Source organism: Ochotona curzoniae, unplaced genomic scaffold (assembly GCF_017591425.1).
Source record: "Ochotona curzoniae isolate NIBS_2020 unplaced genomic scaffold, NIBS_Ocur_1.0 scaffold_3208, whole genome shotgun sequence".
NCBI lineage: Eukaryota > Metazoa > Chordata > Mammalia > Lagomorpha > Ochotonidae > Ochotona > Ochotona curzoniae.
In genome coordinates, this window is record NW_024467106.1 from 26,860,711 (window position 1) to 26,885,647 (window position 24,937).

At 41.0% G+C, this 24,937-nt stretch overlaps 2 protein-coding genes across 2 annotated transcripts in view; one reads left to right on the plus strand and one right to left on the minus strand.

Moving 5' to 3' along the window:
- Positions 1–5,590, plus strand: part of ERP44 (endoplasmic reticulum protein 44) — a 96,380-nt gene extending 90,790 nt beyond the window's left edge. The window contains exon 12 of the mRNA XM_041004288.1: positions 1,840–5,590. Within this exon, the coding sequence (XP_040860222.1) occupies positions 1,840–1,941 (102 nt within the window). The 3' untranslated portion in view covers positions 1,942–5,590. The remainder of the gene's footprint in view (positions 1–1,839) is intronic.
- Positions 5,591–12,876: 7,286 nt separating this feature from the next.
- STX17 (syntaxin 17) overlaps positions 12,877–24,937 on the minus strand; it is a 56,095-nt gene continuing 44,034 nt past the window's right edge. Inside the window, exons 7-8 of the mRNA XM_040962754.1 lie at positions 16,029–16,115; positions 12,877–15,258 (exon numbers count right to left, since the gene is read on the minus strand). Of these exons, the coding sequence (XP_040818688.1) occupies positions 15,019–15,258; positions 16,029–16,115 (327 nt within the window). The 3' untranslated portion in view covers positions 12,877–15,018. The remainder of the gene's footprint in view (positions 15,259–16,028; positions 16,116–24,937) is intronic.

A 24,937-nucleotide genomic window follows, 5' to 3' on the forward strand; every position in this document is an offset into this window, starting at 1 on the left:
CTTCTGAATATAGTCTAGAAAGTAGATAAATGCTGCTGCTTTTTAATTAATTTTAAAATGTTTAGACTTTCAGAAAAACTGCAAGAATATTTTAGTATAGCTTACAGATCATACAGACCTGGATGATCCAAGTCTCTAACCTCTATGGAACATGGCTAACAAAAGGTTAATTATAGTTCGTTTTAAATAGAAGTAGGAATTGAAGGTAGACAAATCAGTGAAGAAATCAGTGGATTCCATGAATTATTTAAACCTTCGTGTGTCGCTTAAAGATTGATTTATACTATAAAGAAATAGTTTGTTATTTTTACTAAGCCATCCTAAGAACCTTCACACACATAGTATTTAGAATGCTCAAAATTTATGGCCTAATGCAGCTTTCTAAATTTATTGAAATTTTATCTTTGCATACGTATTTTTTAACCTGAGAATTTGATATTGTACTTTGTGATTTCAGTTAAAAGCAGTTCCTGTTTTACTGCGTTGCACATTGATGTGTTAGGATTTGTTTAGATCATGCCTGAGAGGAAAATATATACCAACAATCTCCTGTTTTGTTTCCCCAAACCTTTAGCCACTATATTTCCCTAAGAACTTCATATGTAGTCTGTCTCTTCTTCTCTGTTTCAAGTAAAATAAATCTCTTTAAAAAATAAGAAAAGATTGAATTGTTACAAGCTCAGAGTCAAGAGTTGTCTTTAGGAGTCTGATGACGTGCTGTTCCTTGAGGTCAGATTGTTCTTCAGTAATGAAGCAGCTGTAGGATGGAGCAGCCTACCTGAGGGCAGTGGCACAGAGGTGACTGTTTTCTTACAAAAGGTCTTCCTTTTAGGAAAAGTGTACCTTGCCATTACTGTATTCTCATGTTTTATTTCCATTTTTCCATTAAACAATAAATACCTTTTATTTTATCCATTTTGTGCACTAATTAATACACGCTGTAAATGCGTGATTTACAGTAATGATAATTTTGTTTGATTATTCTGAACATATTTCGGCAAAATAATGTTATTGGGAAGAGAACTATGGCAGTCAAGTAGTTTGTAGGCGTGTGTTTCAATTACAGTGGGAAAGTGGCATCGCCCTGCAACACAACACCACAGCCCGTTTCAGGAGCTGTCGCATAGAGACGAAGTATAGAAACTACACCGCCTTTCCTTTAGAATTCTTGGAAGTCATATTTGTCCACTGTTGGTACCGAAGTAAGATACTATAGAAATGTTATCTTTCATTATTAAAGTGTTTTTCTTTCCATTCCTTAATTTAACAAGTTTTGATAATTTTTGCCATCAGAAAATTGATAAATGCAAGCCACACCCACAGAACAGGGGCCTTTAGTTCTGTCAGCGGCTGTGACGGGATGGTGTATGAAGTGGAACCTCAATGCGGAGGAGACCTTTTTCTGCCAGGGGTCATTTGGATACATAAAACATTATTGTAGGCCATACAAAATAAACAACTTACTATGTAGTCTGCTATAACATCTCAAGTCCTATCAGCAGTTGTCTTGGCATGGTCCAACCAAATGGTTTTGCAAGTCTTGCATGGTCCACAGCTGGACATTCACCACCCTTTCCCTACAAGATATTTCAGGAAGGCACCCAGTGCCCAACATGCTCCAGAAGCCCCAGCAGGGCCGTCATCACTGGCCCATCACAGTCCTGTCCTGGAGACTCTGAGAAAGGGCATTTGGAATTAGGAGAGCAGGATTTCCAGATAAGCCGCAGTCTTTGATACACAGTTGCTGCCTTTTATTGCTTAATAAAGTTACCATTTATTTTATAGAGTATAATGCCATAAAACATATTGACATAAAGTATTTTATTCTTTCTTTTGTAGCAAGTTCAAGATGTAGCAAGCAGTCCACCCGAGAGCTCCTTCCAGAAACTAGCACCCAGCGAATATAGGTACACTTTATTGAGGGATCGAGATGAGCTTTAAAAACTTGAAAAACGATTTGCAAGCCTTTTGACCACAGCATCAGCTTACATGGTGGAAATAGTAAACCTATATTTTCATAATTCTATGTGTATTTTTATTTTGAATAAACAGAAAGATGTTTTGGGTTTTTAATTTTTTTTCTCCCCCTGACTCAAAATGCATTGTCATTTGGTATAGCCTCTTTTAAAAATTTTTGCTAGGGTAAAAAAAAATAAAAACCAGAGGCCTATCTTCACTTTCAACCTGTCCTGTAAAATTTTTATAAACAAAAGGTGACATTGCTAAAAACATGTGACTAACATGCATTGCTAGGATGAGGAGACCTGAGGGATGCCTCCTGTGTAGTAAGTGATTTTCTTTCTTTCCATATGACCAATTCTGTTGGCATTTTCAATATCACATTTCTCAAAGCTAAGGGGGTGTATACATATATATTCTGGATACTTGGGAGGGGAATAAATTTAAATTTTCTCACTGTGTGCTGTGTTTCCCTGATTGGTTGGATGTTGCTTATAAAAATTCCATAGTAGCATATTCTGGATTCTTAATGTATAACTTAAACATACTACAAAAGAGGAGGAGAGCCATAAGCCAGACATTTGGCAGAAATTGTTCTTAGGAATCAAGAAACAGAATGAAAAGTGTTATTAAATTTGTATGTGTTTGTCTTAAAAAAGCATTTGGAATTTTGAATGTTTTCTACCTATATTTGAGAAAGGAAGGTACTAGTGGAGCAGGTTACCATTTTAATACTAGATGGCTTTAAGACTCCTCCTAGCTAAGACTGTAGTTTCCAAAGAGAAATTTTGTTTCTGTAATTCTACTCCATCTTGTAGAGTCTGATAATTGTATAGACCAAAAACAGCAACAGTAAGGGTCATGTGTATTCAGGTTTTTTTTTCCCATTGTGTAACTGTTTGAGGACCCTATCCCCTCTAGATTCCCTGGATTCCCAGGCCCACGGTGTGCAGTCAGATGGGTCCCTGTGCCAGGGAATGGAACCAGAGGGAGAGGACCCTCGGTGCCGTATCAGGATATCCAATGCTGGAGGACAGACAGGCTTTCCTCTGGGCCTGGATAGGTGCTATAGGCCAAGGGTCATTTTATACTTGGGATATAAGTTCCAGTTTCAGGAAAGAATATTTTTAAGCTCAACAGGCTGACATGTGCCATTATATGTAGTTTGTAATATATGTCACATCTTCCAGTCCTTTTACAATGAGTATTTATAATGGATATTTAATAATTATTATTTTTAAAACTCAGCCTACAATTCTTAGTCATGCATGAATTACCCATAGTTTCCATAGTTTTATTCAGAAAATAAATGTTGATAATAAGGGGCATGTTTACTATATTTTACCAGATTGTGACTAGAAAGCTAGGACAGAACTTTCTAGAGTTTGGGCCTCAGTTCTGTTCTCATCATTATATTTGATCAGTAACTTGAATGAAGTCAGAGTTGTGGTAGTGAATCTGAGGATGGACCAAATCTCCAGGGTCAGCATGAAAATTCACAAGCATTCAACAAGTTTATATATAAGACCAAAAGCAGCCCATGCAATTAATTGGTTTGAAAAAATAATAAACACAAGATACCACTCAAGTATTGGGTTGCAAGGAGCTTGCTTCAAAGTGGTAATTATGAGGAGCACATGCTCAGTGCGACGTAGGTAACCATGAATTAAGAAGTGAGAGATGTGAAGATGCACGAGTTAAAGTTGATGCATACTTAGGCTTAGGCTGTAACCCTGCCATGTCGTTGTCTTCTCTGCCCTGTGAAGCCATTGAGGACAAGGACACTGCTTTTTGTATCTTCAGTGGATACAGCCCTCATTGAATGTTTCCTGAATGAATGAGGAGCAGAGTGATTTGGGATAATTTTTGTACTCAGCACTCATCAGGATTTAGTGCCCATTTCATACAAGAGCACTTACGGCTTGTAAGGGGTTTTAAAATGTAGGTGTTAAGGCTGTTTTGCTTGCAGACTGCTCGGGTCTGAGAACAGCCTATTGAAATTTAAAGGGTTGGTATAGTCTGTGGATCCCAGGGGTTGAACTGGGTTTAGGGGCAGGCGTAGGGAAGCATATTTCCATCTGGCATCTATTGAATGCAAAGGCTTTTAATTATAATATGGACACAGAGATGGATAAAGTATTATTTCTACCCTCAAGTTACTTCTAGTCTGGTTAGGCAGATGGATATCTAAATAGAAAATAGAGGTTCATGTGGCAGAAAGGAGTGCTGAGTCTCAAATAGTTTATAGAGGAGATAGCTATTATGCTGGTTATGTGTTCTTCAGAATGTAAGGAATCAGAGTGGAAGGATAATCTGAGGAAAGATATGAAACAGCAACTGCATTCAAGAAAACAAGTTCCCGTACTAGGGCCAGTGCATTGGGGGTCAGGAGGAAATGAGAGATTGAAGATAGACATGGGAGCTGAGCATGCGGGGCCTTGTGTGCTGAGCTGAGGAGTTTGGAGCTGCAGAGAGGCATCACCAGATTTCAGGCAGGGAAGGAGGTTCATATTTAAGTTTGATTGTAAGAATGGTGTGGATGCAGGTTCCAAAGCATAGACTTCCCCTCGTGTCCATGAATATCCATGGGTTTTATAGGTAGGTTCCCCCTCCATTCATCCAGCCTAGCCTAGGCTTCAGGCTTCTCAGATGTGGGGAAGGGGGGGACACAGAACTAGACTGAAGACAGAATCACAAAACCCAAACAAGGAGCAAGCTTTTGTGCTTTGCGGCTAGTTTTGCTCTTTTTCAGGAATCCTTCCAGCTGTGAGCCAACCATACAAAGATGGAAACTTTCTGTGACAACAGTCTAATTTTTTGTTGTTGTTAAATGAAACCACCCAGGAAGATAAGGTTCTGAAGTTAGAGCTCTCTGAAGTCAGATTGTTACAGATCGTGTGTAGGAGGACAAACTGGCATGGAAAGAGCTGGAAAGGATGAAACGAAGATGAAGTATTCCAGCTCAGGAACAGCTCCCTGTTTATAGACAGTACACATTGCCATGAAGGCTTTCGTGTGCTTTGGCTTGAATGTAAAATAGTACAATGAATGGATTGGTAATCATGAAAAGTAGGATAGCTCAACTCTTAATTGTGTCTCTGAAAGAGATAGTCTGGTTGGACACAAAATAACAGAATTGAAGGGAAGGAAAAAAATACCTTGCCACCTTAAATGATTTCCAGGCTGTTAGGCCCACACTTCTATCTGCCAAGAGCTGCTGGGAGTTGCAGTTGCTTTCTGTTAACAACTACTGGGAATTTCTGAGAAACCTTGGATAATATAGTGACAGAAGACTAGGAATGGCCAAATAGTATCCCTGCTTTCAAAATAATAATTATTAATGGCTTTAGCTATTCTAAAATATAACCTTATGAACCAAACTGAAATATTAGCCTGTATTGGAGGAAAAGTTATTAAGTAGATATAAAGAACAAAGCAGTTGCCAACTTTTAAACACAATAAAGACCATGAAGACTTAAGTTGTTTAAGGACTTAAATTGTTTTTTGACAATTATAACTGTTTTCTGTGTTCTTAAAAAGGTTGGAGAGGACCTATGCTTAGCAATTGTTTTTTAGCTGTGTCTGAATTTTTGTATGTATTTCCAAGTAATAAAACTATATTTATAAAATATTTCTATATTTGAGACTTTTTACTAATCCACTTTGTTACAGCTTTGTCACAGATGTGATCATATTGTAGAAACATTTTACTCATCATCTAGCTCATCAAGAGTCTGATTTTTCCAGGTTAAAAATCTGTGTTTAGGTAATTTCACTGTACTTGGATTTGAATGAGCTCTGTGGTTCCGCTCTGCTGATGTCTCACCTTGGCCTTGGCGCAGAAGCATCAAAGCTCCCTCTCGAAGAGCACACACTGGGGAAGCTGCTGCCGCCACACAACAGGAGTAGGTTTTGGAATCACTGGAGCAGGAAATGTGCAACTTTCAAATTAATTTTCCAAAATACTCCCCAGCAATTTCCTCATACTCAGCCCCAGTGCCTAGGATCCTGCCAGTGCCCCCTAGCCCTGCCTGTGCTTTGGGGCACCAAGTCTATTTAGAGTTTGAACCACATGTAAATTCCTTTCCTTGCTCATCACCTGAATGTCCTCAAAGCAGGACAGCTGTCTTGTATTCTCAGCAACTTGTGGCAGTGAAGGCAGTCAGGAAGTCACTGATGGAAAAAGGTAGTAACTGAACAGCCACATGCACGAAAGGACTAGAAAGCAGCATGATTCCTGGAATAGACTCGGCTAACTCACTGGAAAAATCTTACCTCATGGTTTTTCTCAGCCATAACTGCCTGGATGAATTTAGTTACTTCCAACCCCATGTCCTAAACTGGCTTTGGGACCCTAAGAATTTTGTCAGCGTAGGTTCAAATATTGCAGCACACATTAACCCAGAGATAACTTAAGGATCAGGGTGACACACCAGTGAGTGCCCTCTTGGGAACTGCAGAATCCTGTAGGGGCCCTGGGAGGTTTCTCAAGAACGTTGCCCATTTTGCAGGAAGTAGATAGGAACCAACCTTGAGAACCAGGGACCTTTCCTGGAGGAAGTGATTTTTTTTTATATAGGAAAAGGAGCTGTGCTCTGCTAAGCACAGGATGCTCCTTCCTTCGAGGAGAATTCTGCTAATCGAAGTGATCATTCTCTTTCTGCAAGTGTTAAGTATTGTTGTCCAGTTGTTTCTTCAACTGTGGTCCATTCAGATAAAAGGATTTTTTTGTTGCCTATCCAGGTTGTGTGCTCTGTGTATTACTTAGATGGCTGCCAGAGGAAAGATATATGTCCTCTATGTCCTGTAAAAATTTGCAGAGGGAGAATTAGATCACACCTGAAAGCCTCCGATTCTGTGTTGCTCAAACAGCATCCCTGGCTGTGCACATGGCAAGAAAAACAGAACAAGGCATCACTCGTGACTTATCGTTCTGACTAAGGAGCATGGATTTTGGCTTTTAAACACTGCTTAATAGTCCATTTCAGAAACTTTTGAGGATTCCAAGATAAAGTTCCACTTCTGTGGGTTCTAGAATCAAAACCGCCCAAGCTCTGCTTTGTTACATTTCCTACTTGCCATTTCTTCAAATGTTACTGATGATACTTTACCATCTCATCCAGGCAAGTGGCAGCAGCCTAAAACAACGTACTGTAGAGCACAAAGGGGCAATGGAGGATTAGTAAATATCAAATACTTTATTACTTTTCTTTCCCTCCAACTCACTGGTCAAATCAGGCTGAGCATTTGCATTGGAGACCTGGGTTCAAATCCTGTCAAGTGTCTGTCTCTTAATATCAGCCCTATTCTTGTCTGACTCTGTTCTTGCATGACAGAGCCATTAACTCCCACTGTTCTCCCACCCCAGCCTCCATATCACTGCTAGTCCGTCAAACTACATCTCCCTGGCTCCCAAGTATTCTGACCCCACAGGAAACAAATCAGTCCAAATTGATACTCTCCTATACCCTTTCTCTCCCAAGTCTCCACCTCCATCTGAAACGTCTCCATTCATAGCTTCCAAGTCCTAGAGACAAGTTTTGGATTTCTTCTGTCACGTTATTAATACACAGAAGTCAGTCTGTCCTGGAAAACTGGATCCCCCAAAAGGGTAGACGTACATGCTGTGACCTCATCATCTGACAATGTCTTGGTAGGGGGTGTAGTTGCTATTTCCCTTATCACTCTCATGCCAAGAAGTGCTACAAGAAACAGATGATACATCCCCTGACCTGATGGAAGTTGGTTGGAGACCAACCTGCGAAGTCCTAGAACATTGCAGAATTAACCACTAATGGATATGGGAACCACTGACTCACAGTTGTCAAGAAATGTCTAAAGAAATGGAGAACTGGACTGTGAAGAATTAGCCCTGTAAGAGTAAACTCTGACTTTTCTCAGTAGGTTTTCAACAAGCATGTATGGAAAGCACAGTTAGGCAGGAAAAAGTGGGCAGTCAGCATGAGGCAGGGGATCTCATCATAAGAAAGCGCAAATCACTTATGTATGGGAAAGACAAGCAAGTATTTCAGCAAATGTGAGATTTACTACTTACCTGTCAACAAAGGCAAACTAACAGACCCAGAGGGTATTGACACAAAGCCACAATTCCTTTAAACAACGATTACATTTTAAACAGGTAAAACCGCCCTAGCTAGAATGTGTTTTCATCACTCAGCTACACTTGGCTGGGTGTTCTCTGAGCACTCTGTGGTATTTTAGGTTTGTACCCTTTGTATGTGGTAGTTACCCTAGAGGCCCAGAATGCCATCCTAATCCTCAACTACCACATGATGCACAAGGTCTTCCCCTTCTTTTCCAAGTAGAGTTAGTCATTCTGTTATTAACACCATTTTTTGTATGATTTTGTCCATCCCTTTTTGGGTACTTCTGTGTTTACTGATTGACTTTTGTAGGCACTGGATTTCATTAGCCAGAATGGATACACTGTGTAGGTCTACAATTTTTCCATTTGTGGCCCCAGCACTTAACACACAACAGGACACCAGTTAAATAGTTTATTTGCATGTTTCCGTATTCAAGCACCACTTGGCAACATAATAAATGACAGGTGGGTATAGTAAATTTTACAGAATCTCACCATTGGGCTTTTCTTGCTGATTGTGGTTAACATCAACGGTTTAACAACAAAATGGAAGACATCTTTAAGGGGCTTACTGAAACTCAAGTGGACATCTTAGTGATTCACCTTACGTTAAGAATAAAGGTCAAATACTTGAGAAGTGAATGCAAGTTGTGACTACTCGTTGTCTTTCCTGTATGATGGCCCCCTCAGGGCCAGATCGATGAAGCTGCTGGACAACGCTCAGGCTCAGCTCTGAGGCGCACACATCACACGTTTGAAGTTTAAGACTTTCCAAGGAACAGTATCCCATCTTCTTGGGAACAGTATTTCTTTAAGAAACATGTTCTGAGCTTGTTTACAAGCTTAAAGTTCAGTTGACACGTTTTGCAAACTGAAGTATTACAGGAAATATTTTAGGCCAGAGAATGTGAACATATATTACCTTCAGCACAGAAAAAAACCTTAAAATTGTTCCTGTGGAATATTTATTTTTTTAATGACACTGACAGACAGCTAGTAGTGAGTTGGAAGAGATAAAGCTAGGACCAGAATTTGGAAGGCTGAGAGCGCATGTCTAAAAGGGGTTTGAGCCTATTTGGTGTTTAAGTGGAGAATGCAGAAAAATGAAAGATCAACCTGATACTTCTGCAGCAATGGTGTGAGGATCAGAGAGGTTCAGAGTTGAGGAAGATCAAGTATGGGGTGTGAGGCAATAGTCTGCTAGTAGAGTAAAGCCTGTGAATACACTTAGAAATGATGGCGGGGGAGGGGGGAGGCACTGTGGCACAGCACAAAAGCAATTCTCTGCCTGTGGCACCAGCATCCTTTATGGGCACCAGTTCAAGACTCAGCTGCTACATTTCCAATCTAGCTCCCTGCTAATGTGCTTGGGAAAGCAGCAAAGGACAGCCCAAGTCTTGGGCCCTGCAGCCATGTGGGAGATGCAGATGAAGTTACTGCCTTCTGAGGGGCTTAAAAAGGAGAAAGATGGGCTTAAAAAGGAGAAAGATGGGCTCGGTGGCGTGGCCTAGCGGCTTAAGTCCTCACCTTGAACGCACCAGGATCCCATATGGGCGCCGGTTCTAATCCCGGCAGCTCCACTTCCCATCCAGCTCCCAGCTTGTGGCCCAGGAAAGCAGTCGAGGACGGCCCAAAGCTTTGGGATCCTGCACCCGTGTGGGAGACCCAGAAGAAGTTCCTGGATCCTGGCTTCGGATCAGCATAGTATCGGCCGTTGTGCTCACTTGGGGAGTGAATCATCGGACGGAAGATCTTCCTCTCTGTCTCTCCTCTATGTATATCTGACTTTCCAATAAATAAATCTTTAAAAAAAAAAAAAAAGGAGAGAGATGCATCCAACTTTAAAGTGAAATTGACAGGACTAGGGTAGATAGAATGGCTGGAGTAGGTGACAAACAGGAATCCCAAAGACAGCGACCCTAGAAAGCAGCTTTGGAAGAGACAGAACTGTGGTCTTGAGGTTCCCCCGTTCAGTTCTCTGTTGGAATGTTAATGCTGGTCTAAGAGCCCACTACCCTAGGCAGGCAACTTAATAGGGCACAGCTAAAGCTCAAATCAACTTTAAGATTTTTTTTTTTAGACCATGCTTAGAATCCTAGCTCCTGTGCTAACTAGCTTTGTGATCTCAAGAAAAACATTCGACTTTGGCACCTTTTTTGTTTTTGGCTTTTCATTTCATTAATACAACAGATGTATTTTTTGTCTAACAAAATAATTTCCTTGACAGGGGGAGAGCAGATACCAACTGAGTCTTTTACCATTGATTATCTGTGATATTCCAAAAGTTTCTATTCAGAAGGTGTCAAGCCAGTGACCATAAACAGTGAGAACAACCACTCAGAAAAAAAGATGAAGGGCTCGGCACAATAGTGTAGTGGCTAACATCCTCACCCTGCATGTGCCGGGATCCCATATGGGCACCGGTTCTAATCCCAGCAGCCCCACTTCCCACTCAGCTCCCTGCTTGTGGCCCGGGAAAGCAGTCAAGGATGGCCCAAAGCCTTGGGACCCTGCACCCGCATGGGAGACCTGGAAGAAGCTCCTGGCTTCAGATTAGCTCATTTCTGGCCATTGCAACCACCTGGGGAGTGAATCATCGGACAGAAGATCTTCCTCTTTGTCTGTCTCCTCTCTGTATATCTGACTTTGCAATAAAAATAATTCTTTTCTTAAAAATAAGATGATGAAGTGTTAATAAACACAAGGCCTGGACATCTTACATTGGTTTAGCAAAGAGGAGACGCCCGCCTACCTCCCCGGGCCTCTGAGGGCTGAGGACTGTAATCCAGCACCAAGAGAACTCACGCACCCCAACATTTTCTACTTCTTGCCACAGACACCCATTTCACAGAACCTGCCTCTCCTGGAGGTTTCTTATAGCAGCAGGGAAGGGCAACAGGGATCCTGAGCGACAAGCACCTGTCACTGACACAGGGTACGGTTTGGTTTTTGTATTTCATGGGAGGAAAATATCCTTTGCTCTATATTTATGTTTCTTCAACTTCCTGTGATTGGTACTGGCAGGATCTCATCCTCCTCCCTGGGTAAGGGCAGGCAGCAGCCCACAAAGGGAGGATTTTGGACTTGGGGAAGGAACTCTCCCTTTATAGAACTGTTTGAATTAAACCTCCAAGTCCTGGCCCCAGGGGATGTGGCAGGTTCCTGGCTTTCTGGAGATCCTGGTTCCTGAAGATGGGGATAGACCTGGGGTTAGAAGCAGACAGAGGAAGAGGGCTCATGAGGATGAGGGAGTGTAGTCTGTGACTAATAAGAATGAAGATGGTTTTTCCCATATGTTTGCAAGGTGCTGATTCCAAAGGAAAAAAAAATCTCAAAAATGATCAAAATAATCCTAATGTTACTACAGGAAGCATGTGACTACCCAAGGATATCAGTTTAATGAAAATCCTTTGAATCCATGATATTATGATACATTTCTTGTAGTTAAAATTTATTTTTAAGTTATTTAAAAGCCCCTGTTTCAACAATAGTTATAATACATAAATATAGCGGAATCTATAGTTTAAGTGGAATGGAGATGCTGTTACCAATGAAGGGCCAAATTGAGCAACAATGCCTTTGGCATCGGATGCCATTAAACTTTTGGGAGCTGTTATTGGACACTCAGTGAGTAATCAGAAGATTGAGAAAGTGGAAGAAGCACTAATGAATGGGTCTTGTAAATTCAAAGTTTACCTTGCATTCTATGGGCATGTTGGTAATGCAGAAGGCAAGGACTTGCCAACCCCTGGGCTCATTCCTTTGCACCTGAGTGGCCTTGTGAACTGTTAAACCATGGAGTCTCTGGGTCCCTTCCCTGGAAAGTGCCCGGTGAAGTGCCTGGTGAAGTACCCAGTGAAGTACCCACACACAGGTCTTCAACAAACTGCAGTTCACTCTGTAAGGCTGGTTTGTTTGTTTCAAACTAAGGGTGGCAACACAGTAGGCTATGAAATCAACTTAGTAGGCTACAACTGGCTTATTTTAAAAATTGAAACAATAAAAGCATAGGAATGCCTTTCTCAAATGGTTGGTGTTGCTGCATTATGCATATCCCAGGTATTTCCAGAAGGGCAGATTTTACTGTGGGCTACAGCCAAAACGTTTCCAAGTTTGTGTTCTATGGAGGACTCCTCGGGGACAGCAACAGTGCTTCCAAGTGCTGCCTTGATCAGCCTCAGCCCTTCCCAATGTCAAGGCCCGACGGAGTGTTCCTTACCTTCTGCAGTGAAAACAAGACAGGAATCACAGGGGAGACAGTTGATAATACAGGCCATTAAATTCAATGTTTAAAATAGGTTTTTCCGTATCAGGCTAATTTAAAACATTTTGTTATTTATAAGGCTATCATGTATAGCTAATTAAACATGTCTAGAAATTTCTACCAAAAGTTGATTAGTTTCTGTCATTAATGAGATACAATTACTAAGTTTTAAATTATATACATTCTTGGGCCCAGCGCCATGGTCTAGTGGCTAAAGTCCTCGCCTTAAACATGCCAGAATCCCATATGGGTGCCAGTTCTAATCCTGGCTGTTCCATTTCCCATCCAGCTCCCTACTTGTGGCTGGGAAAGCAGTCGAGGATGATCCAGGGCTTTTGGACCTGCACCTGCGTGGGAGGCCCGGAAGAGCTCTTGGCTCCTGGCCTCGGATCAGCGCAGCACCGGCAATTGCAGTCACTTGGGGAGTGAACTATCAGACGGAAGATCTTCCTCTCTATCTCTCCTCCTCTCTGTATATATCTGACTTTGCAATAGAAATAAATAGATCTTTAAATTATATACATTTGTTTAGTTTGCCCAAGCATGAAGACTGTTAATGTAATGTTGCATCTATGAAGAGCAGAAAAAAATCAAAGGCTACTGTGAGTGCATATGAGTACATACAGAGGTGTCCCACACTGGCACACTCTGGGTCCTAAGTAAACCAGCGTTACATTTTTCAGTACCTAGAACTGCTGCTAAGATGCTGGGCTCCAAGTGTAGCTAATCTGCAGAATGAAGTCATGTGCTGTGCTGCAGAAGGGTGGAATACTGGAATTCACAGGATTAGGCAATACAGCTGATTACACAGAGGACTGTACCAAATGGATAATTTCGGCCAACAGAACTGGACTGGCTCTGCCAGAATCCCCCCGGGGACTGAGGCTTCAGGAATCCTGTCTTAACTAAGCACCCAAGTAAGTTCTGATCTTCATTTAGGTTTGGATATCATGTATTACAGTGATGACAAAGGTCAGAAAACAGAAGACTGGCAAAATTGGAAGCAACTGTTCAACCTTAAAGGAGTTGATTTGTAGACATTAGATAGAATTTGCTTCTTATTCAAAACATCTCCTTGATATTGCATTGCAGATATATATAAGTTTGCAGGTAGCAATACTGATAAAAAAAAAATGGTACTTTGTCTCATTGGAATTCATTGGAGAGAAGTGAAAGATGGCAATCAATAAGTTGTTAAAGGTAAATTCAGCAAGAAGGAAGTTAAGTGATATACCATTTGACTCCTTGATGAACCTCATCTCCCAGGCCCCTGCAGGTCCCCCACTCTGGAGCATAGGTGCCTATTATTGTCCTCCGAATAAATAGTAAGGCAAGAGGCAGTCCCCTTCTCCAAATTAGTTGGGTGCAGAGTGAAGTTGCTTGTAATCTTAACTTCCTATATAGTTTTTCCTTTCTAAATTTAAAGCTTTTTGCTGTCTGAGCTGGACCATGCTTGTCGTCAGTGCCAACCACCAGGATCAGCGCCAAGGCTGCTGCACTGAGTCTGAGTCTTGGCACTGGGCTTTGCCTTGCACCACATGAGAGAAAAGGAAAGCAGAAACACCATTCTGGGGAACAAGTAACAGCAGTGGTAAGTCAGGGAAATCCTAAGACAGCAAGGCCTGCGTGGAAAAGGGATATGGGCGTGAGGTAGAAGTTAGTTTGTGACTCTCAGAGGCCAGCTTAAAAGAAGACCTAGGGTTAAAGAGCTCTTGTGTGGTAAGCATGTCAGCCCTAGAAATTGGAACATATCCCAAGAAATGGTCTATTGTCACCCCACTCCTATGCATTTCAGCCCAAACTTTACCAACATTGCCAATACATTTTTTTTTTAATCTAGAGGTTACAGAAATGAGACAGAAAGCAATATAAAAAGGCAGACAATGAGGAAAGTGCCCATTACCCATTGGTAGAATTCACTCTAGAAACCAAAGAACTGCTGACAGTCATGAGGGAGGGAAGGCAGAGGGCACTGGGACTCTGCCATGTTGGGATACAGGCTGGCAGACAGAGCAGGCTCTATGACTGGCCTATTAAGTCTCCTACCAAGTGATGCTCTGTGTGCTTTATCTAAGAGAGGCAGACGAAGAAGAAAAGAAGATAGTGTCACAACAGGAGACATCTGAAAAGAGAAGTCAGGCCTGTCTTTCTTAACACGTCCAATTTCTGTCACCAGAACCCACAGTGGGACAAAACTGCACTGGGGTTCACCCATGAGGCAGTCTGCCTGTACCCCTTGCAAGGCCCTGATTGCTCTATCTGGTAGTATTAAGAAAGGCTTCTGAACTCCCATTTCTGTCCTTGCCCACAGGCCTAAAAATGTAGAAGTAAGGGCTCCAATTCAGAGTTGCAGAAGAATCATCTCTTCCTTAGCTCAATACTTTTATACAACTTAGGTCCCCGGCAGAATGATGCAGAGACTTCACATTTCCAGGCAGAAATTTGCTCTTTGGCAGTCTTTAAATTTTACCCGATGTCAACAGGATATAGCTTTAGCCTTGGCTCCTCATTCTGTCTCCATTAACTCCCTGGCAAACAACGAACTACAGCTTACCACAGTTCACCCGGCGTGAGTGTCTACACTAGAGCTGCTGTCTTGATACACTCGGGTTCCAAAAGCTGAGTGTCCAGCAGTGGCCTAGGTCCTCATTGGAACAGACACGGGCACCATCATAACAAAGTTTGGTTTTTAACTGCATTTTTTGTCTGTTTGGCTTGAAAGATCTGGGCAGCTGGAAGTGAGCTTCTCCATCATTTTCTGCTTCTTCCTTTGTATCAATTTTCCACCTGTGAAGCCCAACACCCCACCACCAAGTGCAGCTGCAATTCCTGCCATTTTGAAGCCTGCAAGGAGGCCAATCGGACCCCCCACCACTCCTCCGATGAGTGCACCTGCCACAGGCAGAGCTGCCAGCTTGTATTTTGCAGCCTGCAAAAAAAAAAAAAAAAAAAAGGAAAGGAAAGGAAAGGAAAAAAAAGAAAGAAAAATTCAATTTGGAAATTGAGTTGAGATTATCTGCCTGTGGTGATGTGCATTTTCCTCTCATTACTCCTGGCAATGCCTCTTTAACTCCTGGTACATAATTAGTCTAAAAGATTGTACTTGTGCAAGGTGGGAGGACAAAAATATTCCACAGGTATTGCAATTGTTCCAATCATCAGAACTTAAAAAATGAGCTGTAGAGCGTGGACAGCTACAAATTGATTTTACTTGTAAATCAATCCACAAACTAGCTGGCTGATTGAAACATTTTAAGCAGCCAGATTCCCATCCCCATCCAGTTTTTATGGTGCACAGAGGTTATTCCATGCCATTAGCGAGGGTTAAAAACAATATCCTATGGAAAACAGACAATCCCTCTCCGGGTGGGCTGACATGGTCCTCTCTTCTTGCCCTGCCTATTGCAAGCCCCTCATTCCTCTCCCTGAATTCTGAGCCTGTTCCTTTGCAACACCAACTGCAGAACAGTGGGGTACAGCTTACTCTCCCCTTGAAAAAAAAATTCATCTCCTGATAAAATAAATCTGAGAGTAGAATATTGCAACCATTGATTTCTGGCACCACCTATGTGTCGTTTCTTCCTTATTTCCTTAATTGCTGGTTCCCTCACCACTGAAGAGAGCAGATCAATCGGGTTAATACTAGAGATTCCTGGGAGCCCGAGTCCCATTGATTTGTCAGCAGGAGCAGAGTCTTACCTTCCCCAAGTTTTTGGTTCCCTCTTCAACATTCACAGCAGCAGTGTTGACATGGTCTGCAATGCTGTCAATCTTCTCCTGCTGAGACTAGATGCAAAGGAATTACGAGTGAGCATGCCTGCTGGGGAACTGCAGGAAGCCAACACACACTATTTTAATTCCTGTAATCAGGGCCCCAGGTATTGCAGCCTTGCAGTCTTAATAATGGTTCATTAATAGCATCTGATAAACCAAGTCAAAGGTATGAATTCACTTTCATGAAAGAAGAGGGGGGCTTAATTATTAGGTAATAAAAGGGTGGCACTTCTCTAGCAAAAAGCACTTCATACTGAAACACTGAAACACATAAACATATTATTCTCCAAATGAATCTACTTACCCTATTAAAAAAAAATCCAAATAAGCATTTACATGTCATGTTAAGTTTGATGGGAAAAAAAATTGAACCAAAAATAACCCTCTAACTTATCCTCTTTGAAGATTCTGTTTAAATCACATGAATTTACCTTAGGAGTAAAATGCCTTTGATCCATTAAATACAAATTGTGTTTTAGGGATAAGACTACGATGATTTACCATGAAATTTTTTTACTTGTGATACATACTAGGAAGTGGTGAATGAATTTAACATCCTATATTTTATGCCTGGAAACTTTAATACATTTTAAAGTCATGATGAGTTATAATTCTTCAGATCAAATACATTAATAGAGCATTGTAATAATATCACCACATCTGTGCTGATATAACCAACTGGTTCACGTGATCTGTGAGTAGAAGAAATGCTGGCTTATCCAGTACAATTCTGCATGTGGGAGGCCCCACTACAGCACTGTACCCTTGGTGTTACTGGACTATTTCACACCTTCAGTGATGGGAAGTTGTCAGTAGGCGCATATTCTGATTTTTTAAATCAAAATTGTTTAGATAGAATTTAAATACAATATGTACCCATTTTAATGGTATAGTATCATTTCTGAAAACTGTATAAATTGGGGTAGCCACCATTACAGTTAGTAGACTTCTTAATTTGAAGAACTAAAGAGGGGACTCAGTCTCTGATCCTAGACAAACGCCACCTTCCACAGTGAGAAGTAAGTTTAATAAGGTAGTGTTTAATTGTCCTTCGCGTATTCATTTATTCTGCAGCAGACACAAATAACACTATTCCAATTCCAATCCTCATTTGAAAACATGAAGCCCACACAACACAACAGCCAATTTTTTCCTGACAGTTGTTTCCCATTAAGAGTATTAATATTCCTTCCTTTCTCATACATTCATTATGTCTTTTCACTGTTAGGTCTTCTGTGATATTTTTTCATCCAAACATTCTCCACTACTATCTTTCAAATTATTTGTTTATTCTTATTTACTTGAAAGGCAGAGAGTGTTTCCCCCCACCCACCGGTTTACTCCCCAAAATGTCTGCAACAACCAGAGCTGGGCCGGGCTGAAAAGGGAACTAGACTCAGTGCAGGTTGCCCACAGGAGGCAGGGTCCCAGGTACTTGAGCTAAGCCATTATCTGCTGTGTCCTGGGTGCAAATTAGCAAGAACCTGGAATCAGAAGCAGTGCCCAGCACTCTAATGCAGTGTGTCCCAAATAGCAACTTAACCACCACATCAACTATCAGCCCTTCTCTACCACTATCTTGTTCTCACACAGCCCTGTAAAAAATGGCTAAGTGAAACAGATATTAATGCATTTAAAGGGAGAAATGGACTACATTACAATAATGTTTGGGGGCCTTAATACCCCATTAACATCAATAGACACACCAAAGAGACAGACACTCAGCAAGGAAACAACAGAGCTCACCCAGACACCAGAACAAATGGATTCAATTTATATCTACAGGACTTTTCATCGTAGAGACACATAATACACTTTTCCCCCTCATATCATGTCACAAAGCAAGCCTCAGCAAATTGAAAAAAAAAATATATGAAATATCATGCATCTTCTCAGACCATCGAGGAGTAAAACTGGAGACCAGTAGTCAGAATACCCCCAAAAGACATGCAAATACCTGGAGACTGAATAATATCCTGCTAAATGAACAACAAGCTATAGAAGAAACCAAAGGGGAAATTTAAAAATTGCTTGAAACAAATGAAGGTATCAACACAACATATCAAAACTTATGGATCATGATCAAAGGAGTGTTAAGAGAAAAGTTCATCTCAACCAATGCTTATGTCAACAAATTAGAAAAGCACCAAGTTAATGAGTTAACCATGTTTGAAGGAGCCAGAAAAGCAGCAGCAGAGTAATTCTAAGATTAGCAGAAAAAAAGAAATAACCAAAATACCAGAGGAAATAAACCAAATAAAGACTAAAAGAACAATACATAAGATCAACGAATCAAACAGCTAGTTCTTTGAGGAAATCAACAAAATAGATTCCTCACTAGCCCAAAAATCAAAAAAGGAGGGAGAAGACACATAGCAATAGTATTTTCAACAGGACAACATACAAGAGCAAGACATGGAAACAACCCAGATACTGGTCAAAAGAGAGGTTGATTAAAAAAAAACCTGTGGTACATCTACTCTATGGAATACTACTTAATCATTCCAAAGAATGAAATTCTACCATTTGCAACAAAATGGTCCCAACTAGAAACCATTATGCTCAGTGAAATAAGCCAATCCAAACGAGATATATATCATATGTTCTCTCTGATATAAAGCAACCTTCATACAAATTCAAGATCAATAGATTCATAGGTAAACATTCATGTACATATATTCATCTGGAGGAACTGTATTAGAGATCATCATATCAAGATGTGAAGGTACAGTGCAGTATGCATCTCTACTTCCATATTAAAGATGGACTCCCAATGAAACTATTAAATATATCCTCAGTATAAGATGTTGGAGATTCTTCCACTGTGCATACTTACAATGTCATCATACACTTAAATATCAGAATTATGGACTTATGACTGTTTCTGAAGAATTATACTATTATTAAAATGTAGGAGAAATTAGAGGAGGGAGGTTTTATGTGGTTAGGAAAGAGGAGAAATCCCTGAGCATATGGAACTGTATCATAAAATTAATTAATTAAAAAAAATGGTTCTTACACTCGAGCATGCAACCAGAAAAACCGGGAGGACTTCTTAAACACTGCTGGGTACTCCTTTCAGCGTTTCTGACGTAGTTGAACAAGGGGGAGTGTGAGTGTTTTCCTGATAAATTCATAAGTGAAGCTGATGCTGCCATTTTTCCCTTTGAAAACCCTCATATATGATAACAGCAAGAGCACAATCTTTGGTCAGATATTCTATTTCAAATCCCAGCACTGCCACTATCTGTCCTAGGACAGCGTTACTCAGGCACTCTTCAGTTGTCACAGAGGATAGTGAGACTTGCGGCTTGTAGAGCCAAAGAGAGGATTAAATGAGATGTCTGCCAAAGCATAAAGAGAAAATAGACAAAATCATTCCCATCTTAACAACAACAACAACAAAAAAAAGTGTTAATTCTCAGGTTTCCATCAAAAATATGGTGAACTTTTTCCTATGATGTTTTGAAATTCTAGGGTAGTAAAACATGAGATTCCTTCTAGCATTCATTCATCCAATTTTCCCTTTCCTCGTTGTCATCTTTCTTTTTCTTATCCAGAGAAGCAAAAGTGCCAGACTAATTATATTCAACTTAGCTGGACTTCTGACACCCTTTCATGTTCCCATTTGAGACACCCACAACACTTTCCGGTTTTGCCTGTAATGATATAAGCTAGCAGATAAATCACAGGGCTAACACTGCACAGTCCCCTTCAGGTCCTGATGAGCTGTCTCAGAGAGGAGGAACAGCCAGTGTGCCTGCCCTCCCTCAGCAGAAAGTGACTCCAGCACGAGGGAAGATACTTCCAGGCTTATCACCACTGCCACTGCCTGTGATCTCAAGGTCTTTTTTTTTTTTTAAAGATTTATTTATTTATTGGAAAGTGAGATATACAGAGAGGAGGAGAGACAGAGAGGAAGATCTTCCATCGTATGATTCACTCCCCAAGTGAGCGCAACGGCCAATGCTATGCCGATCCGAAGCCAGTATCCAGGAACCCTTTCCGGGTCTCCCATGAGGGTGCAGGGTCCCAAAGCTTTGGGCCATTCCTTGACTGCTTTCCCAGGCCACAAGCTGGGAGCTGGATGGGAAGTGGAGCAGCTGGGATTAGAACCGGCGCCCATATGGGATCCCGTACATTCAAGGCAAGGACTTTAGCTGCTAGTCCACGCCACTGGGCCCAATCTCAAGGTCTTAATGACATGCTTTTTTTTTTTTTTTTTTTTGGCAAAAACTGCTTGGAATAATTTGAAAAGAGAGTATAAGAAAAAAATATTTCTGGAATCACTGATTATTTGAAGTGTTAAAGCCTTCATGATTGCAATCCCCAGCACGGGATGAGGCCTCTCCCTGGCAAGTAGCATACATCTTTAAGTACTTATTCACTGACATCAGGAAACTTGCTTGAATATGGGGCATGACGATAAAACAAAGAGACTCTATCCTGGAGTCAACAGCCACCCTTTGTGATACACACCGCCTTTCTCTTCCCCATACTTTGCTTGATTTGAATTCTTAAACTGCTTGTATTCAAATTCCATTTTTCAAGTAAGGACAAACTCATTGACACAATAATTATAGCTAGACAGCAAACAGGTGTCAAAAAATGCCAATTACTATGAGTAGAACGCCAAACCTATCTCAGAGCTGAATCTGGTCAATATTGGTTCACCATGACCTTGGTTCATTGTTCTGCGTCAAACCATACAGACACAAGCCCATCCTAATCTACAAAAGCAAGCTCCTAGCAATGGTGATACAGACGTTTTCTCACTTCCGTCCACCGACCTCCCCCTTTTTGTTTCTGATTTGAATTTGCCTTCATGTTTGTTTTCATCTTAATAGGCCTCCAATGTGTGAACCTATTCAAATTCCCTGCCTGGCAATTTTACTTTACTCCAAAGCCATATTCAGCATTCCTTTAGCAATGAGCTAAACCATTTATGAGTGACACTGCAATGTTTCTCACAAGGACCATATATAGTCATAATTTTTAAAGACAATAAAGGAGGGCGTAACGGCTAAAATCCTCACCTTGAATGCACCAGGATCTCATATGGGCACTGGTTCTAATCCCTGTGGCACTGGTTCTAATCCCAGTGGCACTGCTTCCCATCCAGTCCTTGCTTGTGGCCTGGGAAAGCAGTTGAGGACAGCCCAAAGCCTTGGGACCCTGTACCCGTGTGGGAGACCCAGAGGAAGCTCCTGGCTCCTGGCTTCAGATTGACTCAGCTCCAGCCAATGAGTCCACTTGTGGAGTGAATCAATGGAGGATGATCTTTCTGTCTCTCCTCCTTACTATATATCTGACTTTCCAATAAAAAAATAAATTAACCCTTTTTTAAAAAGGCAGTAAGGGACACTGAACTAAATCCTGTTACTGGCTTGAAAATAACTGACTCTTGATAAGCAGTAACAGGATCACCTATGATTTTGTGGAAAAGGTGATTTATTATGCTTATCAAGTGAAATACAATTTGGACAGATGAATCTTTAGAAGAACTACTTTCCCTTGAATGTTTGCTGTCAACACTCCAAGGCCAACATCCTCCATATCAACTATTAGTAACACACTTCACAATTTCATTTTCAAATCCACTGACATCAAAAATAATGTTTTTCCTTGGAGACTGCTGGTAATAGTTGTATAGTTTTATTTGTATTCTTGGAAATCTATGTATTTATTTAAGAAAATAATGCAAAGATAACTTTATTCCTTCTTTTTACTTTATTCCTTCTTAAGTTCCAGACAGCTTTCAAGACCAACTTCTAGTCTTAGATTCTAACCAATCCAGTCAAAATTGAGCTATCCTGATGGTAAATCACCATTGTAAGTAATATGTATTCATTAATCATATGCAGATACACATACACACAGACAGAAATACAAAAGCCCAGACGCAATACCAAATCCTATGATAAACAGGCATTATATATCGTAGGCAGTAAGCAGAGTAGATAATTAGGATGCTGACGGGACCTGAGAGGATTCAGCAGTAGAAAAGACACTGAGCCAACTCCAATGCTAAATGTGTAAGGGTATTAGTAGTGGCAAATGTAGAATTTTATGTGAGAAACCAAAGAAGAAATTTGAAAAGGACAAAAAAGCAGGCTAGCAGTTGAGGTCAATGGAAGGAAAGAGGACGGACTCTAACAGTCATTATCGCACACTGGGCATATATCAGAGGGTCACACGGGGAACAATCTGATCTAATTCATTGCATCCCTGTTTTTATGCAGCCAGAATAACACTTGATCTCCAAATCATGGGATTAAAGCAAAAGATAGAAACCAGAGTAAGATCAACAGCAAAGGTGACATGCTTATCACCTCTGGCCCAAGGGTAACATTCCTTGATTAGAAATAGGGCTGCTTACAAAGTTACAAAAAGGCAGCATGTGAGCAATAAAGAGTGAAGAAAATGGAACAAATAGATACTAAGTAACATCTGACTATGCCTTGATCTCTCAATGGCTTTGTAAGTTCTTTATGTTGTGGCAATTATACGTTCCACAGTTATCGTTTTAACTATCCTAACTGTATCATTTATATAATAAGCATATTCACAATGCTGTGCAACTATTATCACTATCCTTTAGATCCTTTCTAACACTATCCCTGGTCCTGCATTGAGATGATCACAGTGCTATGTACACAGAATGTGTTTCTTAATGAATGGTTAATTTGCCTAGATACTATCACAGCCATGTGATGATACAAAGAGGATGTGGTCACTCCGGTTACGTTCCCAGTTTATTCAGTATTTAAATGGAGCCTCTGTGAGTTCTTGGCCATGTGGCCAGGAGAATCCCGTCATCCAGGGAATAATAATTAGGGGCTCTCCTTTGAGCTTTTGCCAAACAGTATTCTGATTCGCGTACTTACACAGATTATTATAACTAGGACATTGTCTAGAGCTAGGGCTACAATATTTCCGCACCAATCCTCCTTGGACTGAGATTATGAGCTGCTTACATAACCTCATGAAACATGTAACTCTTAAATGACCAATCATCTTAATTTTTCTTTCATGTGCCCACCCAACTGGAAGGAAAGTGCATGTGTTTTGAGTGAGAACTCTGTTGATGCTTATTTTTGAAACCAGCTATTGATTTATAATTTATGTACATTAAAACACACATTTCAGCTATACTATAGATGTTTGACCAATGGAAAATGTATGCATTTAAATAATCATACAAGCAGATTTGACAAACTGCATTAGATTCATCGATTATGAGCTGAATATATCTTTTTTCTAAAAACAACATATACCTTGAAACCCTTGCTAGATCATTGCCTTCTACATGTAAATATAGTCATAGATTATACATATATCTAGACAGGAGACTTCAAGCATTTTGCTTCTTCTGATTTAGATGCATTAGATATAATTAAAACACTTTAGTACATTCAATGTTAGGCATCACCTTTCAAGAAAATATCCACTGACCAGCATGGAAGTAGCATAAAAGGCCAATATTTAAAACCTTGAAATCACATTTACAGACCAAACTCAAAAGAATCAATGGTGGTATAGGGTGAGGAATGATGATGTTAGTCACAAAACCTTGACAGTTTTTATGTGGAGACACAAAGTAACTTGATAAGTATGGGACTGCAGAGAGCAAAAGTGCCAAGAGAAGTCCATCTAGTGTGGAGTCGACATAAGGAAGAACTTCTTTGAATTATAACCTCTAAACAGAACTGAAGTATCAAGGATCAACACTGTAATTATTCAAAAAGAAGCCAAGAGACAATTGGAGAAGTTGAGACACAGTAGAGAGATTAGGTACGTGAGGAAATTAGGGATATCTTCCCATTCCAATTCAGTTATTTTGTGATGTAGGAACTCTAGTTTAAAGCCATAGCCTAGGCTGGGATGGGGGCAAACCAGACTAAGCAGGGCTACAACACCTGTGCGCCTCATGTGGACTAGATCAGGGAAAAGCCGGGCTGGGCTGATTATTCCTACTGGTGCAAACAAAATTAGAGTGGGTAAGGGTTGTTTGGGCTTAGCCACAGCATCAGCTGGCAGAAGCTGGCACTGGGGGCTAGTTCTGTCAAGTCAAACCACAGAACTATCTGTAGAGTACATAATCTGGGAGTGGGAGAGGCATGGGAGGGAAATAGTGGGCTCATCCCTCTTGGGTTACCACTTCCACGGGAGGGCAAGATAAACCAAGACAGTGGCTGGGGTGGAATGGGGTGTGGGACAGACTGGATTACTGCTACACATACTGGCAAACCAGGGTAGGGGGCGGGCCTGGTGGGGGTTATTGTGGGTTGCTCCAACTAGGCTGCAGCCCACATTGGTTTATGCGAGGGCCAAGTATGTGCTGGGCAGAACCAGGCTGGACTGCAACACCCATCGGTTCCAGTGAAAGTCAGAAGTGAAAATGGAACCAACCCAGCAATTGCAACCACCAGCTGGTTGGACTGTGCTGGGCCCTGTACCTGCTACCACATACAAGAATCTGGTCTGAGCACTCCTCAGACAAAGTTTCTTTGGACATCTCCCCAATCAAAATGCTGGACTCAGAACCCTAACCAAGAAAAGAGAGAAGACAGAACAGGTCAATCAACCATCTCAGCTATATGATGGACTATGTCAATCAGTGGATTCTTCAAGGACCTCATAGTGTTTGGAGTGGCAAGATTGACAGCAATTCATAACTGTTGAAATATCAAAACCACTTGAGCAAGAGCCTTGGAGCATACCCTACATCCAGGATGTGGGGAGGGTGGGAAATTGGGTGGGCCTTCTCCCTTAATACCCCCTTTCAACATGAAGGAAACAATATGGAGAAAATAATAGTCTTATCCACTTTC